Source organism: Alosa sapidissima, chromosome 11 (assembly GCF_018492685.1).
Source record: "Alosa sapidissima isolate fAloSap1 chromosome 11, fAloSap1.pri, whole genome shotgun sequence".
Lineage (NCBI taxonomy): Eukaryota > Metazoa > Chordata > Actinopteri > Clupeiformes > Clupeidae > Alosa > Alosa sapidissima.
In genome coordinates, this window is record NC_055967.1 from 8,824,705 (window position 1) to 8,845,457 (window position 20,753).

Below are 20,753 nucleotides of genomic sequence, written 5' to 3' on the forward strand. Positions count from 1 at the left end.
GTGAATAAATAAGTAACCAATTTATGACCTGAATAAAGTATATATATCGCTCTGAGAGCCAGCTCACTAGTCTAGATCAAAGAAAGGATGTATATGTTATGCATGTTGTATTCTATAATCTACATACATGGTGTTTTTGTAAGCTTCATTTCATGGGGCAGACCTCACCTTAAATGGTTGCATTTAAGTTAGTCCTATGAATGATCTCATTGGCATCTGACAACGTATACTGTAGGCCAGATAACATGTGTCCTCTCAGCTAGGCTAATGATACATTCACTGTCTTTGAGGAATGTACCATCTGCTTAAAAAAGAGACAGTATGCATTTTTTTTATCCAGCACCCTGTCTTTCGTGCCAAACACAGACACCTGATTCACCTTTTAAACTCACAATTTAAACTCTTAAAATCACAGCGCATGCTTTGTATTTTTGTGACTGCATTGTGTCAAATGAAATTACCCTGCTGGCCAAGTCACATGTGCTGTGATGCTAAAATGTGATTAGCTAGGCATGGCTATGAGATATTGTACTAGATGGGCCAAAGTCTTGAGACTTGAGATGCAGCCCTAATGAGGGACACATGATGGGGTGAGTTAGGGTTTCATGTACGTCAAGAGAGATGGTCTGGGGGGAGGAGGGGGGGGGGATGATTAAGATACACGTCAAGTCACGACCATAAGACCATAAATGTCCTTCCATGCACGGGGCCATAATAAGATTTAAATTGAGTCCAAGATGGGCCGGCAGTGCTCTGAATAGGTGCTTTTACTCCATTGATTATTTCTGCGTCACAAAAAAATATGTCTGAGTCTTTATCCCTGTGGAATGCAGAGCAGTACTGTGAGAGCATTGAGCTGCAGCTGGCCAAAAGAGCACATGACTGTTACTAAGGCACGCAACCATTTCAAGACCTTGTCCAAGTCTTCGGCTGCCCACAAACCACCAGTGTGGAGCTATGGGAGACCTACTTTCTCCCCTCTCAGTGAGAGAATAGAGCTGTCTAAATCCTATGTACTGGCTGTCTATCCACAGACCAAACATTCTGCATGATTACATATGCATGCATCATATCTCAGCTTATGTTAAAAGGTTGCATTGCCAGGGTATTATGTGTCTTAATGCGCCATCGAGGCACTGCTTGGTTGAAATGATATCCTTCACAGGCAGAAAGAGAGCAGGGGAGGCATTAGAGGCAGACATGGAGAGAAGAGAAGAAGAGAAGAATTGAGAGAGAGAGGGATGGTGAGGCTGAGAGGGGGTAGGAGAGAGAGAGTGGGAGTGATGGAGGAGAGGGGAGACAGAGAGAAAGGCAGAGAGGGGGAGACAGAGAAAGAGATAGAAGGAGGAGTGGGACAGAGACAGAGATAGGGAGAAAGGACAGAGACACAGAGAGAGGGAGATGTAGAAAAAGAGAGACAGAGATATGGGCTGACAGAGAGAAAGAGAGCGAGAGAGGGGAGAGAAATATAGAGAGAGACAGAGAGAGGGAGATGGACTTTGCAGGGATTAAGGCCTTCCTCCCCTGTGCCATTTGTTCAGCGTGCTGATGGGTACACAGTGTTTGGGTACAGACCCTCTGCTGCTCCCACCGCTGCTGCTGCTGCTGCTGCTGCTGCTGCTGCTGTTGTCTCTGTCTCCAGTGCAGGAACAGGTGGCAGCCGCCTGATCTCCCCAGCTGTGCGGAGCAGCGGGAGAGATAATCTCTCCTCTCACTCTGAGCCTCAGCTGGACTATTACTTAAAACTTATCACATCACAGCCCATCGCATCGCTGCTCTTCCAGATCACCCACCACCCCCTCCAACGGCCAGGGGGCAGAGAAGATGGGCAGTGTGTCCAGGAGTGAGCTCAGGGGCGAGGGGGCTTCAGTGTTAAGAAGCCGGCCCTACAGGGTGAGGGTGCTAATCGGCTGAGTGTGAAGCCATGTGGTAAGAGTGTTTTTTATCACTTTAAGTGGTGTATGAGAGAGTGTGTGTGTGTGTGTGTGTGTGTGTGTGTGTGTGATAGACAAGGGTCACTCATGAGATAAGGCAGAGAGATGAGCCTAAGTGAAGCTGAGCTGATAGATGGAGAAGATGAGGAGTGAACGGAATGCACACACACACACACACACACCCACACCCACACACAGACACACACACACGCACACACACACACTTAACCAGTGTAATTGAACATTTAAGGCTTGAGAGGTTTTGAAAATATGAAGAGAGGAACACCATGGAAACTGACTTTATTCACACATGAATGAAGGCCACGAATGAAGGAGGAAACTGGACAAGCATGGAATTTCAGGAGGAGATGTTTATTATGGATCTCAGGTAAATTTACATGGCATGATTGTACACACATTAAACTCCATATGAAGGCAATGAAATGTCTGTTGTCTATTGTGTAGTAACGTTCTACTGTTACCATGATCAGTAATGTGTAAAATAATAAATCAATAAATATTAGTAATATGTATTTCACATGTAATTTATATGCAATTTATGTTGTTTAAAAACATATGTATTATGTTGACAGTGTACAGTGTACAATCACGCACAATGTCCAAACAATATTCTCATATATTTTAAATATATAAATATATCTGGGTATAATATAAAAATAAGCTTGTGATATGTGAGACTGCCCGTCATTCAAATTAGGGCCATGTGAGTTCAGTGTGAGAGTAGTGTGTGTTACTCACCAGCTCCCTCTTCTTCATGCACTCCATTACCATGAGGAGGATCTGCTGGGACTGGCTCTTGGTGTAGTTGAAGGTCTTCTGGATGGTGACCAGCAGCTGGTCTCTGGCATCTTCAGTGATCAGCCTGGGAAGGCAGAACACAACGGAGTGAGATAGAGAAGAACACAGACATGTGTGCATGTAGATGAGTAAAAACAAGAGCATCTCCTCACCCTCCCTCCTCAGTGTACTTGTGTGCATAGGAGACGATGTCGGAGGCTCGTCCACTGCCATCACACACCACTACAGGCACGGGTGGATCCTCTCGCAGACTCTCCAGCGCGATGGAGATCACGTTTGGACCACCCTCCACGATCAGACACACTAGAGGTACCCCCTGGCCCAGCCCTGCCCATCAGGGGAACACACACACACACATACACACACACACATCAGACACACGCACAGTCAGGTTATACTCTAAAATATGTTTTACTCAATGCTAACACAGGGGGAGATATCAGGAATCACACAGAGGACAGCAGCAACACATGTAATAACAGATGATGTCTTATGCAGGCATGCACATCTACTCAGTTGTTACTGAAAGCAACTGGCAGTGTAGATCAGATATACATCTCACTAGTGTATATGTGTCTCCTAAGAATATAGCCTACAAAAGCAAAAGTGATATAGCATACTACAGCAAGCACCTTTATTCACATAGCTCAACTATACCCAGGAGCTAAAAGTCTAAGGTCATAGGTTCAAATCCCAGGGATAGAACTGATGAAAAACATATACTCTGTATCTGTACTACACTCTAAGTCATCTTCTCAATACATATCTGTAAATGCAGACATCAACATATGACAATACACTGGATCTGAGAATCAGTTATCACACATGATAGATGCGCTTTCAGGTGCCCTGTGATATGGCCGTGGTGCAGAGTGATAAGGTCCAGGAGTCCAGGCCCAGATGTGAGTGGTGACAGCTGAGCATCCCTTTGCTGTCCCTGCCTTACCAGGAACTCCAGGCATAGGATGACAAAGGGAAACCCACAGGTCACAGCTAGAGTGGTCTCTTCCACAGCTCACCGCTAGAGTGGTCCGCTATCGCACAAGCACGAAAATGAGTCCAGGCTAGACTGGTCTCTCTCTCTCTCTCTCTCTCTCTCTCTCTCTCTCTCTCTTTCTCCACTGGAACGCTCACACCCTCACTGGTCCAGCAGGCTACTTCCCTCCTCTCCCCCTCCAGTCTGCACCCTGCCTGCCTTGAGTGTTTATGCCATGAGAAACCCCATCAGGTCACACCTTTTGAGCTTGAGACTGCATCTGGCTGATACTTTAATCTGAAACCTCTGGTTTTGCTTTGGGACGCTAAAAGCACACATGAGCGAGTACTTGTGCTTTCTGGCAATTTATCCCGTCTCTTTAATCTTTCTGCTGGTGCGCTCATTTCCCTCCTCCTTGAGCTCTGCGTGCTTACACTTTATAGACATCATTAACGTCCTTAATATGTGTCCGAGAGCCTTGATGTGCTAAGCCTGCCTGATACATCTCTTAAGCGGGGTTTGACTGGGGTGGGGTGGGTGAACGGAGGCCTCACTTACGGGTGTTAATCTTCTGAAGAGAGATGTGCTTCTCCAGCTGCCGACGGAGCTTCACCTCGGCACCGTACTTCCCCCATGTGCCGTTGTCCGTCAAGATGAAGTGCGAGTGGCTGTTGTTGAGCACAGCCAGCTTGCTGAGGGGGTTGGACATGGCCTGGTATGGCTTTGTCACCTACAGGGGAACAACAGGGGTGTTAGACACACATGGGCTTGGAACAAAGTAGTTACTGATATGTAAATGGTGGTTTTCATTCAATAGGTCTAGATTAAATTAGCATGCTATTTTCACTGCACTTCAATGGGTCTAGATAACTGGATACAGCCCATCAAAACATGTCTGTGGTTTCTCCCTATTTTCACTTCACTTTAATGGGTCTAGATTAAATTAGCATGCTATTTTCGCTTCATATAAAACCCATTTTGATAGTATTGTTTCCCGTTCGCCAGCTGAATGACTCTAGCCACTGGGTCCTCTATTAGCTGTATTGACATCACTTCATGATAATTCTACATTGTGTGTGAATTGCATTCAGTTCATATGAAAGTCCTGTTTGCTAGTGTTTCCTGTTTTTGAACTGAGTGTGAATTGATTTCAGCCTGCTGTCTATCAGCAAGCTTCTCTGTCAAACTTACATCTTTGCCAAGGAGGTCCTCTTTGTTTTCCAGGATTCCCCAGGGGGCTATGCCGATGGCACACACCTTTCCTCTGGACTTTGAGGAATGGTCCTTCAAGGCATCACCCACATGTCGGATCACACCTAGAACACACACACACATGCACACACATGAGCAAAGGGAAAGTGCGCCACTGGTGTGTTCATCCTGGTGGATTATGGCTCACTAATATCATAATCCATATGCTGTCTTCCCTGCCTCCATTTCCGACCATTACTGATGAGATGCTGGGGATTAAACCTCAAGAGTTAGAGGTTAAATGTAGCTAGGAATTCTGGGAAATATCCTACAAAGAGTGTCATCTGCAATTCATCTCCAAAGCTTTATCTCTTTTTACATGGATATCCTAGATATCTGTCTGTCTCATAACTGTACGCAGTATGCACCATAATGTATAATAATGTACACACACAGAATGGATTATTTGGCCTTTTCTCTCTAAATACCCAGTCCAATTCACCTCTAACCCCCAAGCTCACCTGTGCTGACTCCTCCAGTGAAGATCCAGGCGCCAGTGGTGACAGCGGCCTTGATGAGGCCCTTGCCGAACACCTGCTTGAGTTTGGGCTGCATGTCGAAGTTCTGCAGGCCACCGTGGACGGAGATGAGCAGCGTGGGCAGCTCCAGCTGCCACTCCCGCACCATCAGGTGCAGCAGGTTGTCCGGCTTGGTGTCGTGGGAGACACGGATGTACTACAGGGAGTAGACAGAGAGAGTGTGAGAGAGAGAGAAAGAGAGTCAGAGAGAGAGAGAGAGAGAGAGAGAGAGAGAGAGGCCGTGTAAATGCACAATCAAACTAGATTAGAACTAGAGACTAAATTTTATTTCACACACCAGTAATATGTGAGTACAATACACCAAGTTTTACACCAATAGGATGCTTACAATCATTTATTGAGTCAGAAAAAATGATGGAAATAATAGGGTCTATAGTGATGAAACACATTGTACATGTACATGTGTGTGTGTTTCTGCATGCATGTCGGTGTGTTTTTAATATGTTTTTGTTTGTCCATACCATGGCCTTGTTAATGAAGCCTCCTCCCTGAAACTCGATGCAGCCATAGGCGTCTGTGGGGAAGGTCAAGGTGTGCTTCTGCACGGTCCACTTCTCCTGGGGCAGCTGCACCAGCTGCGTCCCATCATCCGGGGGCTTGGGGATGGCGCCCGGGGGGAGGGCCACGTGCTGGGCGATCAACTGACCACATCCACACCTGGGGGGCAGAGACAGCATTGGTGAGAGACCACACAAGTTTTCTGTTGCTGACTGTAAAGTGCTAGTCACAGGCATTGTTAAGGAGTTGTGTTATGACTATGTAACATGTACAATGGTCATACAAACAGATTGAGCAGCTTCAGTGTTTGTGATTGTAGTGAGTAATTTAAAGAAGACTTTGAGTAGACTAAATAAATTATTCTTGACTAAATAAATGCTCATCTACTGTTTAATAAAGGCTGCTGTAGAGATCTGATTGGAGAAAATTGCCCTTGATCTGGTTTTCTCTCAGTTTGGGCAGAGGAAAAATGTCTTACATAACTTCCTTAATGACCCCCTGCTGTTGCAGTGTGTGTGTGTGTGTGTGTTCATGTCTGATGTTTGTGGCAGGACACACTGCAGTCTGTGTTGTGTTCATGTTGTCCCCTCCCCCACTATATTGTTTGTCATTTTATGTAGGCCGTCTCTTGTCCCCCTTTCATTTCCGCCGGAGTAGGGGCACCCTTCCCGTCCCTCTGCCCTCTCTCCCCCTCTTTCTCTCTCTCCCCCCCTTTCCTTGTCTCTGCAGTCCTCATTAATACGTGCTCCTACTCACACACTCACGGCCAGTCTGGCGCTTGTCCACCTCCCAGTCTGGGGTCGTGACGCATGGGGGCACAGAGACCAATGGCTGGACCAAAGAGGTTTCCACTGCTCTACTCTATTTTCTATTTTCCATTTCTATTTCTATTTCTATTTCTACCGTCATTTAAGACCACAGATTGTTCTCACTATCTTTTAACCTCCATCTCTCTCACTCTCTCATGTCACCCCCTTCTTCTATTTCTTACCCTCCAGCTCTCTATCACTCCCTCTCCCTCCCTCTCCCTCTCTCCAACCCTCTCCCCCTTTCTCTCTCCATCCCTCCAACCCAATCTCTCTTTCCACCTCTCTAACCCTCTCTCTCCTGCCCTCTGGTCAGGGCCATTGGGACTGTCTGCAGGCAGCCCTGTCCTGATCTGCACCAGAGCGGCTGTGCTGATGTCACTTCTGGGGTGTTACACAAGGACAGCCTAGATTTGGGGACAGATTAGAGTCATTTCGGGCCAGGGGTCCTTGTGTGTGTGTGTGTGTGTGCTCTCACCTGGTTGGGTCTCTGGTTGGGAACACGTGGACGCATTCTCTCTTATAGAAGGTTCTCTCAATCCATGCTTTTTGTGCCTGAAACAATATAAAAAAGAAAAATCCCATTAGATACTTCTGACTGTGTATTACTGTGTGAGAGCTATGCAAACTACTACTGAATTCTGAGGAAAAACTGTCCTGAAAACTGCAGTTATCACAGAACCATATTCTTTTAAACAACTGCTGCTGTCAGAACAAATACACTCTATCTGTCCCGTGGGGGCAGACTCTCATGTTAAATGTGTAATATCAATTACTACAAGAATTCAGCTTTTATACACACAAGTTTGCCTGATGGAGGAAATCCTCTTACTGGACAGGAGATTAGAAACCGCTTAGAGCCAGAATAGCTGCATGACCAACACACAAAAGCATAGCGTCGTACTTATGGTAGGAAACATGTACAACACACTCATTAATGAAGAGCACCCTGACCGGCTTATGAAAAGGCATAAAATGGGGAAAGGAATAATAGAATAAGGAAGTGAATAAAATACATTGAGGATTTTTTAAAGAAAAGAAACTAAATTCCATTTAAATTTCTCCTCACACCCAGTCGTCAGTGATAACCCACGTGACACAGAGGGTCACATCCCAGTGTGCTAGGGTGTGTCCTTGCTGAGACGGGCTTTGTGTGCGCGCCACAGGGCGCCTGCTAACTGCGGTTAGAGCAGGGAAAGCAGAGACAGAGGGGTCACACGATAAAAGGACGGGGGTCGCTGAGCCAAGAGAAGCCGTTGACCACATCCAGAGAGATGGCTCTGTTTTCCCTGAAATTATTAGTGCACGTCAAATTAGAACCCTGGATTGGTTCTGCTCGGTGGCTACTGGCTTGCTTTTCAGAACTCTGAGGTAGAGGCCATGAAACTCTCACCAAAAAAAAAAAAAAAAGTAGCCGTCCTAAATGGACATGTCAAACTCTGCCATGTAAGAGGGTTTTGATCTGGTTCCAGTGCTGTACCAAAATAACACTGGGTTTGTAGTGGACACTGTCTAGCGGCTTTTGTGGTGGGTTCAGTCCTAATTAAAACTAAAGCTTTTGAAGCAGATCTCTCCAGGAAGTTCTGGGAGGGAGAGCGAGTAAGTGTGTTTGGGCACCACACTGAGAAGAATATGCCATTCTACTCCCTGCTCATTTGTCCTGCTTTTAACCTGGTTTCAACACAGTGTTCAGATGATTCAAATGAATTCTGTGAGCAATCGGGTTATTTAAAACCATAACCAGTTTTTTCCACCCAACAAAATTAAAATTAGCTGATTTTTGTTAATGAAATACCCATTGAATAGAATTGCCAAAGCGAAACCATTTTTTAAGTTAAATGATAAAATTGGCAGAAATGCTTACAATTACAACACAAAGTCATTTTATGTTTTATAAACCTATAAGATTATTTAAAATGCTGAATGTGAAAATGTGAAATGTTTTTGATCAAAATATGGTTAAACAGTATTGACTAATTCACATTTACAACTCAATTCAGTAATCTCATGCACAAAATGTAAACTAGCAAATACTTTCTGGCGCATCCTAGAACTTGAACAACAGGTGTCAAAAACTTCATTCCATTCTGAACATCATATTTCAATTTTACAGCACAAAAAAGCTTGAGGAACCTGTGTGGACAACACATTTCAAAGTCAATGGTGACAACCATGCTCACTCACTCACTCACTCACTCACCTAAAAACAGAGAAGCCCCGAAACGGTTCAGCCTCACTCAAACATCAGAAGCAAAGCAGCAAGAGCCCTACATATCTCGGAGACCCTACGCGGTCCTTGGACACCCTAGGAGTCGACTGTTCAGGTCCACCGTCTGACAAGCCTGCGTCCAACCAGCCTGAGCGAGAGAGTGGAAATCCTACCTGCTGCCCTGCGCTGCGCTGTGCTGTGTGCCTGGGGCTCTGGGTCAGCTTTGAGAGCCAGCGCCGGAGCCTGAGCCTGGATTCCTGGGTCAGAGAGGGGCCAGGCACCCAGGGGCCAGCCAGGCGCTCGCCTTCTCTCTCCGCCGAAGGTGCTCCTTCTCTCCTGTGGTCCTCCTCGGGAGCTGCTCTAGCAGGGGTGCTCTCTCTCCTGGTGTGCCGAGGCTCAGTGAATCTCCCAAGACATGAAACTTCATCACTTTATGAGGGGCCGTTCATATGATGAGCATGTGAGCGGGCCCTTTGTTTCGCCGCTGGTCCCATGACTCCAGTTGAAGGTAATCCTTTTGGGAGTCCCATGACCCTGGCTCCACTTGCCCACAGGGTATTTTCATCCATCGCTGGAACAAGGCACAACAAATCTACTTTGATAGCCTCCCCCCTCTTAATCTCCCAATTTCTCCCAAACCCCCTTTCTCTCTCTCTCTCTCTCTCTCTCTCTCTCTCTCTCTCTCTCTCTCTCTCTCTCTCTGGACTCCCCAGCTTTCGCGTTGGGGAAAGCCGGGGACAGGGGTGAAAGTGGGGATTGCTCTCCAGCCCAAAAAACAGAGGGAGGAAATCCAATTCGGGGAAAAAAAGAAAAGAAAAGAAAAGAAAAAGAGGAAAAACAAGGGCTACAATGAGAGGACTTTTAATTTGAAGGTGTCACCCCCCTTCCTCCCTCTTTGATTTCAACCCCATTTGCATAATTGAGAGAATTGGACGCAGAAATCCTTTTGAAAGGGGCCTTGTTAAGACATGACTGGACTCCAGTTGGGGGCAAGGTCAGTGCACACTAATTGCAGTTAATCTCTGTTTCCACCCGCCATGTTCGGCCTACGGAAAACGGTTCTGACGGAGAGCCGAGACAGAGTCTCTCTCGCCCAGGCATGAGGCTCTCCACAGAGTCTCACCTCAAGGAAACAACGCCTATGACGCCTCTCTCACAGCAGCCAGTCCTGATTTTATTTGATTTTAATAAGAGCCGTTTAGCCATTCCATCAGAAAGTCAGAAAAGGAGACTTGAGTGAAGTGAGGAATAGATGTAAAGTTTATCTGACAGATGTGTTTGTTGGACACATCTGAGCCAAAGATGCCGTGAAGCGAAGCGAGCCTCTGGGTGGCTGAATTGCACCACCTCATCAGCCTCTAAGCAGGCATGTCAATAAACACACACAAACCTGTCACAGTTTTTTTTTTTTTTGTAGCAGCAAAAGTGTGGTTGTGATTGTGGTTGATGTGGTGTTGTTTAAAACAGTAAGCAGAGGACCTCCACTCTGTGTGAGGCCAGTGAACTCGTTTAATACTGGAGAGAGTTTAATACTGGAGAGAGGCTTACGTAACTCTGCCGTAGCTTCAGCCACAGGCGTGGCTCTCTGGAGCAGTCTAGGCTTTTGTTTCTGGGTTTTGTCACATTTGTTGGGTCAACCATTCAAATATGAAGCGTACAAGGCTAAAATGATAGCCAATCTCCAGGGTTTGCCTTTTATGGTTGGTGGGGCAACACCAACAGCTTTTGGTGCAAGAGAGAGAGAGAGAGAGAGAGAGAGAGAGAGACAAAGAAAGTGAGGCTGTAGATGAACTGATGGAGGTTGGAGAGACAAGGAACAAGAACCTTTCTCTCCCTTCTTTTTCCCCACACATGCATAGCGGCCAGGGCTACATCGGAGACGCACATGTTCCAAACATGATTATTGCTGAGCAAAAACAAAAGAAAATTCGCACTGGCCATTCGGAAAGTGTGACGCATTTATTTCAGCTTACTTAAACACATTATCCATCACAATTAAAGCCCAAATCCTACAAGAAATGAGTAGCTTGGTTAGAGTGTCCACTACACAAGGTGAAATCCAAGAGGTGGAGAGTCTTATAGTCTCAAGGATCCGATTTTGCCACGTCAAATGAATTAATAGGTCTTACCAGTAGCCTGGTAACAATAAACATCATTCAGAGCCTCGCAGAAAAAGGCTGCAAACAAAACATATTTGTACCACATGTGACAAAATAGGATTTCCTCTTACAGTTACAATTGAGCCAGATTAAAGTTTGTGTTTTCTTTCTCATGGTTATTTAGAAGGAAACTGACAATGGTAGGTCTTCTCACACAACTTTCAGTGTTAGAGAACAAGAAATCATATCAAAAACCTCTACCCTGCAAAACTGTCTTTATTTTCAGTTTGTTTATTTGGGCCTTATTTGTCTGCAACAGTTTAAACAGCCCTTGGGTGTGCCACTTACAGAGAGGGTTACATTCTTAGAAGCAAATATAATGCAATAAAAAAAACAAGGCTGCTTTCTGTTGTCTCATGTAGATAACATTCCCATATCCCTGAAGAATTGCTCCAACCAAGCAGACCCGATCAACGATAAGCATTACTGAAGCAGATCAGTAGCATGCAGACAAGGCATGCAGGATGGAACACCAGACAGCAGATGAAAGGTTCTACTAATTGCTTGATAGTGTGGACAAATTGAGTGCATATTGCAAGAACTTAATACCAACTGACAAGACCAGGACTGAGAGGCACTTGCATATTGCCGCGCAGCTCTGGATGACTTCCATAAACTGTTCTTATATAGCTTTCTTGCATGTCGAGGGCAGGGAGACAAATACGTCCGTTTCATATTGATCTATTCATCTGCCTTGTTTTATTTGAGCCACGTAAACTAGCCGTGATGCTCGGAGACACAGAGTCTGCTGAGTGCCAGGCAAGTTTTGCCTTAATTCCCTTAACCTCTTTAAAATGACTGTTTTTTACCCGGACTACTTCTAAAAGGGCCTCATTGTCTTGCTGGGGTTTGAAAATCCAGTTAGCCATCACATGAGCACAACATGCCAGTGATTAGCCCTGAGATTTGTTCGGGTCATAAGATGTGTATTTAAGGCGAGCTGGGGGTGGGGTGGGATGGGGTGTGTCGGAGTGGTGGGGTAGGGTAGGAGGGGTTGGGCGCAGTTAGTATAGTAGTGGGGTGGGGTTAGGCCTATAGGAATAACAGATGAGTTGTCCTCCTTTTTGGCTTCACATGCTTAAACAAGTTTCATTTCATACATTTGAGCCCTTTTTCACAAGACTTTTCACAGTGATTTGAGACACACACACACACACACACACACACACACAGCTGATCTTGTGGCCTACCAAAGTAAAGATAGTTAACTGAATTCAGACTCATCATATGAAGATGTCCACTATGTCTGATGGCTGAGCCTCTACATATCGCTGATTGTTGTGTATTCACTTAACGAAGACAACAGCTCCAAACTCCCACTGAGCGGCAGCTGTTTCCCCCAGAGCCACTGAAATCCTCTGCCGAGGGATGAGACTGCCCCGAAACCACAGACAGATGTTAGCCTCCCATTATGGCTGCCTTCTCATCAGATGTGCGCTGTGGCCTGATGACAAAACCCATCGACTACCCATTGCTATGTGTTCCATTTACATTTGAGCTCAATAGCCAATCAAACTACACCCTTCCCTACGTTATTCCTAAAGCTCCATGTTTATTGGATGGGATTGGATTCTATCTGAACCACTATGTTTGTTTGCCCTTTACACAGCCAAGTCTGTGTTCGAACCCTTTGACAAAAAGTGTACTGATTTTGAATTTTAAACCTCACCTTCAAAAGGCTAAGTTGTCCCTGCTGTTCTCACCACCACTGACATCCCCTGTGTGGGTTGTGATTTACAAGCAGCAGGCCTGTTTCTATGGCATTGGAGCAATACTAATTACGGCGGCCAAAGAGGTGGCAAATGAGGGCTTTAGTATTACTGCAGAGACACGCGTATCCCTTCTCGATTCAATAGGGGGACTTGCCAGTGTCTGCTGGAGCTGTGGACAGTTTGCATTTTGATGGACAGTTTCCCCTGTCTGGGGGAATCAAATCCGGCCAGGCTAGGCCTATTTCCAGACATGTATTGGATGCATTCCTAAACCTCACAGTGGAGGGAAATGCTTATTTCTGAGTAATTAAAAGAATATGAGGAAGACACGAGGGACAGAGTGGAGAGAGAGAGTGTGTGTGTGTGTGAGAGAGAGAGAAAGTGAGTGAGAGAGAGAAAAAATGAGAGAGAGAGAGGTGTCTGTGTGTGTGTGAGAGAAAATAAAGATAGAAACATGTGATTAACGTGTGATTAAGTGTATGTTTGTGTGTTTGAGGAGAGAGATGAAGAGAAAAATGACTGAGTGAGCAAAGGACAGTGATGGTGAGAGAGGGAGGGAGAGAGAGAGGGAGAGAGAGAGGGAGAGAGAGAGAGAGAGGGAGAGAGAGAGAGAGAGAGATTTGTGTTTCTGTGTTTGGGTGAGAGTGAGAGGATGTTTTTCTGAGAAGGATTAGTTTCATGGTGATGCATGAAAACGCACTCGTGTGTTTCCAGTGTTTCAGCTGTCTGCACACATTCTTATGAGGGATGGGATGCTTCTCACTGTAGCATTCTAGCTTCGCCTAATGTGATTCTTCCTCATCATCACATGCAGACATTCAATTACACAACACAACCTAAACTTTCACTGATCCCTGAGGATTTGTCTGGCCATTCTGACTTGCTCTTTACAAGTTGACCTGCCTGCCAAGCAACACAACATAGTCCTTTTACCTTAAAATAACAGCATCAAACTCCACATGCTGGGTATTACACTGTGTAATGTTCTGGGTAGGAGCATGACACTTATTGTTGGCTTTAGACAAATTTGGCACCCCCTTAGCCCTTAATGGGTACCCAGTACGTTGAAATCTTACACATTAACCTGCTGCTCTTTCACACTTTTCTGCAGTCAAAGATCACACATTTTATATGCATACAAGGGAGAAGAGTGATGTGAAGGCGGCAGTCTCTAAATGGTAGGCCTACTAGGGTAATGCCTTGCAATTTAATCTTCCCAGTGTTATGTATGTTTTTGTTGAACCTGTCTTTCCTGTGCTTATTTTGTATGTTTTATCTTATTTTTGTGCAATGTCTATATGTCTATATGTCTCTATGTCAGGGCCCCCTTGTAAAAGAGGCTGAAGGTCTCAATGGGTTTCACCTGGTTAAATAAACATCAAATAATAAAAAGTATATATATAATTATACAGCCCTGCTCTGATACAAAAACGGCAAAAGTCGTTCAGTGTTGAGCATTTAGACCCAGGATTAGGGGTTACACTGATGGCATGATTTTTTTTCAGAGTGATCAATTATTTAAGAATCTATATTACACAATGCCTAATTTCATAATGGCTCAAATCAACGGGATGACACAAAGACAAGTGTAATTATAGGAATGCACTCTAAGGGAAAAAAGTCAAATTGAATGGTGTGGTAGAGTTGCGCAACATTGGTTAGGAATTAGATGTTTGTAATCCTTATCCGGCACATTGGGCTTCTCTCTCTGAAAACCCAGTCTGAACGTGTGCCTCTGCCCTGCTAAAACAAAAGACCCCACAGAGTCTCGGACGAAATTGTGAAATCCGAAAAGCTCCTGAACCACACACTGCTTGGGATTAAACTTAAATCATTTTTAGAGAATAAATCTATTCACTCAATTATGTCCTGAAATTATCCTAAAATGATTATTTTATGATTATTTAATAACTAACCATGCTTCCCTGAAATGTGAACATCACAAAATGTCTGGGATCTGAGTACATATCGGTATGTTATCTGTGAAGCTGTAGCAAGCTTTTTTCCCACTTGTAAACAGCAGTATTGTTTTTCAAATGGATGTCACTTTTCAAATATTTTTTGAATAAACCCTTTTGATGGGCAGAATAAAGGATTCACTATGCAACACTGTTGACTATTTCTGTTACCAATGTCATGCTCTGAAAATGGCCTGGGATATTTTTGCACCCAGAACAGTGTAGTCTGATGAGAGTGTGGAAAGAGCATGAACGTCATGCTCTCAAGTGAAGATATCTCACTAACTATGGCTGTTGGCTGCCCATCCTCATCATCTAGAATGATTCAGTGTGTAAAATACAAAGGAAAACAGAATCTTCAATTCTTTTTAAAACGAGATAAATTCCATAAGAAGATTTGGCCCGCTGTTCATGGCAGCCAATTGCTGAAAATCTGATGACTAGACCACACTTTCATGATCTTAATTCTATTAAGTGCAGACTTCAAAGATTCTACCACTGTGAAAGAGCAGAAAGCTCAAGTTACTAAACCTTTTCTAATAACGCATGTTCTATTCTCCAGCCAGCCATCACTGTTTAAGTAAAGCCAGTGTCTAGCGTTCCTGAACAGCGCGCTGGATTGTGCTTGTATGTTGACTGTGGATGGCATGAAAGCATTTGTGGTAAAAAAGAATAAAAGCAAAGTGCTCTAATCTGCCAGCCACTCTGCCCCATAGCAAAGGATTAGGGGCCGTCTGTCTACGGTGGCCTGGAGGTGCCTGCTTCTTTGCTTTGCTTCCCCAAGTTATTTTTTCCTCCCTCTACCTCTCTACCTTTCTTCATATAGCGCTCCTTGTCTTTGCATCCCCAGACGCTAATGCTTCTCCACAGCAAGACCCAGTTTTGCTCTTATTCATTTCTGATTACTATCTATCTATCTATCTATCTATCTATCTATCTATCTATCTATCTATCTATCTATCTATCTCTTCTATCTCTATTTTCCTATGTGTGTTTGCTCCAACAGGCAGGACAGGAATAGCTTGCCCATGTTAAGCTCTTTTGTGCTATACTGTCCTGTGCCATGCAGTGGTATCCCATGATATGCTGTATGCTGTGGGGGTTAGGTCACATGACTTCTTTCATGTGAGGAGACCATGTGCTTCAGTGCTGTTCTCAGACCCCCACTGGCTATTGTGGCCTCAGACATGCCACTGTGTGCATATGGATGTAGTACTCAGACCTTGGTTATATGCTGTCACTCTTAAAACAAATGTGTCGTCCCTATCTGGACACAGAGATGTGCTAAAAAACAACGCAAGTTGTGTCATTTTCAACACATATTGATACTGTTTTACTGTCATATGATACTGTTTCCTTACAGTTTTTCTTCAGTTGCTTTGGTGTATTTTGCGAATCATCATTAATGTTTGCAAAACAGTAAGTGCATGTCTCAAAACAATTTTGCAAACTGCACCACACAGTGGATTACCTGCAAAAGTGCATAACTTGCTCAGAATGCTTAGTTATGTATCAAAAGCAAATATTTTTGACAAATGACATGTCAGTCCCATCAGAATAATAAGTTATCCTTATCCTTATTGGCATGTACTAATTTCAACATTTCAAAAAGTTACACATTACTTTATGTGGGACCATTATGTTTGATGATGATTCAAAGTGCCATGATATAATAACACAGATGGGGTGGTCTAAAGCTGGGGTAAAACAGGGACAGAGAGAAAGATCTAGCCATATTCAGCATATTTTTTTTTATTGTAAAATGCAGCCCCTTCTTTAAGTTATTTGAGTAACTCATGTTGCACATAATTACACACTCATGTTGTTTAATTGGGTTAAATGCAGAGACCAAATTTCTGTACAGTATTTGGGGCAGCCGTGGCCCACTAGTTAGCACTCTGGACTTGTAACCGGAGGGATGCCGGTTCGAGCCCCGACCAGTGGGCCGCGGCTGAAGTGCCCTTGAGCAAGGCACCTAACCCCTCACTGCTCCCCGAGCGCTGCCGTTGAAGCAGGCAGCTCACTGCGCCGGGATTAGTGTGTGCTTCACCTCACTGTGTGTTCAGTGTGTGCTGTTTGTGTTTCACTAATTCACCGATTGGGTTAAATGCAGAGACCAAATTTCCCTCACGGGATCAAAAAAGTATATATACTATAAGTCAGAACAAAAACGTTTCTCTACACCAAACACACACACACACGCTTATTTCAATTAAATTTCAGCAAAACATTACAATACAATCCATAACATGCAATATTTATGGACTACTTTAGAAACAGGACAGACTTATTTTAAGGCAGTAAAAGACAAAACAGCTGTCCTACGAGTTTCTCAGATTCATAAGAACAGGTGTTAAGGGCTGTTTTTACGGCCTTGTGTTATTGAGCCTAAACCAACCTCCCAACATAGAATGCAATTACAGATGTTCTTGGGGTGTACCGGGTGAGGCTGACGCCTGTGGGGAAAGTGGGAAAGCGTCTGGAGTAGGCTAGACAGAGGCCAGACACAGAAGCTGTGATACAACAGTGACCAGTGTCAGATTAACAACTCAAACACTTGTTTAGGGTTGTTTTACGTAATCTAAGGTGGCCTCTCTATCTCCTTCTTTGAGGACATTACATGTAGTTGGAACAGAGAGCTGAGATAAATCACTCTGTTCCCGCTCATTTACACTAATAGTTTTTCTCAGTCGCTTTTGTGCTTTTCTCACATCCCTATTACTGTAACATTTGCACAGCAGTTAGTGCATTTCTCAAAACAATTAGTGCAAACTGCAAAACCTAGTGGATAACCTGCAAAAGCACGCCACTTGCTCAAAATGGGGAGTAAGTGAGTACAAGACACTGAATATGTACGTTTCACAGTTTTACTGTATATGCTCTTTGCAATTCTACAGCATTGTGACAGAATTTGATAACTAGTTCACCAATTTTGTATCAAGCAATGAAATGAAGACTATTAGTTTTATTGGGAACGACTATTCAGCATCCAGAAGTATAGTTAATTTTGACTGATATGACAAAGCAACTGATACATGTTCAAAAGCATTTGCTGATTAAAAAAATTAGTGCAGATTAATCGATTCCGTATGACCTTTGACCCCGAGCCGTTCTAGTCAGTAAAAATTAGACTGTAAAATGAAGGAGATAGAAGAAAACGTGCTGCCTGGATCATTGATTGGAACATTTACTTTTAAAAAACGGCCTGATGGTGTTGATAAAAATAAAGTCCTCTGCAATGTCTGCAGCAAGGAATTTGCATATCACCGGAGTTCATCAACTCTATAGTCGCACATCAATGCAAAGAAATAAGTGTTGACATTGAGGGGAGTGTTAATTTATTTTCATTGTGTCCCCTAGGTTATATCTGTGGCCTGAAATGCCTTGTATGTGAAAAAAAAAACTTCTTCCCGAAGCACTGTTGAATTTATTTCCTCAGCATATTAGGTCATATCATAGATTATTATGGCCATTATTTGAACAGTGAAAATAATAATGAAAGAGTTTTTGAACTTTAATGCCACTAATGCTGATTATTAAATGATTCTTTTGAATTTAAATATTTAAAATACTTTCACAGCAAAAATTATATATGCGATTAATTTAGATTAATTAATCACAGAGTATGTAATTAATTAGATTTTTTTTTTTAATCGATTGACAAATAATAATAATAATAAATAACAAAAGTGCTTCTCAGGACAGATGTAGGTTTTCTGTGTGTCCTGAGTAATGTTTCTACTGATGTTTCTACCTGCAAGTTTCAGTATTATGTACAATGATCCATGACCTCAAAACATACACCTAAGGCTTCACCTCATGTGGATGTCATGTGGATGTTGGATTGGGGCCACCCACCCTGAGCACCCAAATGTGGTCCTTCCTAGTGTTGTAAATTGATTTGAATAAAAGTACTAAATACATGCAAATATGTACTCATGTGGTTTCCACAGTCAGTTACCTGTTGCTAGATACGAGAGAAGTTTCACAGCTTAACTGTTGCTGACTACAACATAGCTAGAAGCTATATCTCAAAAATCACACATTTCACATAATGCTTAACATACAGTAAATGCTAGGTACTGCCTCAAGTTCCACTAAATCACAAATTAACATATTTTTTTGGAATACACCATTTGAGCAAACATTATGTGAATTATGACTTTCGACATTATTTATTTCTATGCTTGCTAAGCTAAGCTATGACTATAACTATGCTAGCAGTCACAGACCGTTAAGGCCGCTAGCAGGTATTTTTTGGCAACCGAGTGAGCGTAGTGCAGCCTACTCACCCTCTGAGACCCGGATGTAGTGCGCTTGATTGACCCACGCCTGAAGGAGCCCTTCTTTGTGCCCGTTCCTCGATCCATGAGGTGAGTTCAGCGAGCGTTTTCACTGGAGCATTCCTGCCTACCGTGGGCTCTCTGTGGGATTATCTGTGTTGTGGTCAGGGATGGACTGCTCAGATAATGGATGGACGGCCCGACGTATGAATGGATGCTGCTGGACAGGTTGTGTGTCAGTGAAGTCAGGAACTAGGAAACATCACTGGGAACGTCAGAGTTCCCTCGGCCATTGGCATCATCGCGGTCACTCACTCTCTCTCTCTCTCTCTCTCTCTTTGCTGATGTGTGTTACAGCTCCCTATCAAACTGACAAGATAGAGAGACACAGGCGGGGGATAAAAGTCAGTGGATGGCGCGTGCTTGACACATAGACCCCCTTTCTCCCTCCTCCTGCTGCAGCCGTAATCAGGCTTAATGCGCCCGCTCATGGGAGGATGGACTCTTTAATGGAGAGAGATTTAATAAATGGTTATTGAAGGTAAATCTACTTTGGTACACCGCGGCCCAAAATAAAAAAAAAAATACATGAGTGAGAGAGAGAGAAAGAGAGATAAAGAGACAGAGAGAGAGGCTTTTAAGCAACGCAAAAAGTACTATCATGATGGGTGAGCCAGATGAGGAAAGGATCAGAGAGAGACAAGGAGAGGAGAGGAGAGGAGAGGAGAGGGGTGGTGGCGAGAGAGGAGACACTTCCAGATGTGGCTGGCGCTGTTTGAGCTGATCTGACCTTCAGCAGATGTTCCAAAGAGCCAGGCGTCTCAACCGGTCATCACCTTGGCTAGTCGTACTCAGAGAAAGGGAGATGGGAGATGGAGGGAGACAATGTGAGGGAGAGGGAGCGAGAGAGGGAGAGGGGAAGAGAGATGGAGGATGAGAGGGTCAGGGGAAAGACATCTAGGAAAAGACAGATAAAAGAGAAAAAGGAATTTAGAGAATTAGAGACAGAGGGAAAGAGAGAGTGAGATAACACAAGGTAGAAAAAGTGGAGAGAGACAGAAAAGAGATAGGGAGTGAAAGGATATAGGGAGTGAAAGGACACGATCAAAGCAGAGAGCAGCAAGAGAGGGTGAGATAAAAGACAGAGAGAGAGGAATTTAAATAATTGGATACAGAAGGCAAGAGAGAGGGACACACAGAAAGCTAGAAAAAGAGGGAGAGAGAAATAAAGAGGCCTGAGGTTGCACCCCCAGTTCCAGTGTGAGGTGTTTTAAGGTGACCTTGCAGTGACCACGCTCCAGTGAGGAGCAGGCGAGACACAGCCAGGCAGAGACACACTCTAACCCCTCCTTCCTTCCTGCCACGAGCTCCTGGACTTCCTGGCAAGAACCATTGTTTGTTTTTATGACAAAACCTGACATTGAGTTTCTCTGACGCCGTGCCATAGCCATCCCTAGGGGAGTGAGCTGACTTCTGGAAAATACTCTACAGCCATGGAAAGAGCGCAGTCTGTCCAAACACTCTGCCCAAAGACTCTGCCACACATAGTGGGCCATCTGACACCATGGGTTACCAGAGCGCTTTCCTCTTCAGCTGAATTTTAAGTGTT

General features: G+C 44.1%; 1 protein-coding gene across 1 annotated transcript in view; it reads right to left on the reverse strand.

The window, feature by feature from the left end:
- Positions 1-19,495, reverse strand: part of LOC121723448 (transient receptor potential cation channel subfamily M member 1) — a 35,788-nt gene extending 16,293 nt beyond the window's left edge. The window contains exons 1-8 of the mRNA XM_042109124.1: positions 19,154-19,495; positions 7,302-7,378; positions 5,981-6,176; positions 5,442-5,655; positions 4,921-5,045; positions 4,288-4,459; positions 2,906-3,080; positions 2,694-2,817 (exon numbers count right to left, since the gene is read on the reverse strand). Of these exons, the coding sequence (XP_041965058.1) occupies positions 2,694-2,817; positions 2,906-3,080; positions 4,288-4,459; positions 4,921-5,045; positions 5,442-5,655; positions 5,981-6,176; positions 7,302-7,378; positions 19,154-19,231 (1,161 nt within the window). The 5' untranslated portion in view covers positions 19,232-19,495. The remainder of the gene's footprint in view (positions 1-2,693; positions 2,818-2,905; positions 3,081-4,287; positions 4,460-4,920; positions 5,046-5,441; positions 5,656-5,980; positions 6,177-7,301; positions 7,379-19,153) is intronic.
- Between the last annotated feature and the right edge of the window lie 1,258 nt (positions 19,496-20,753).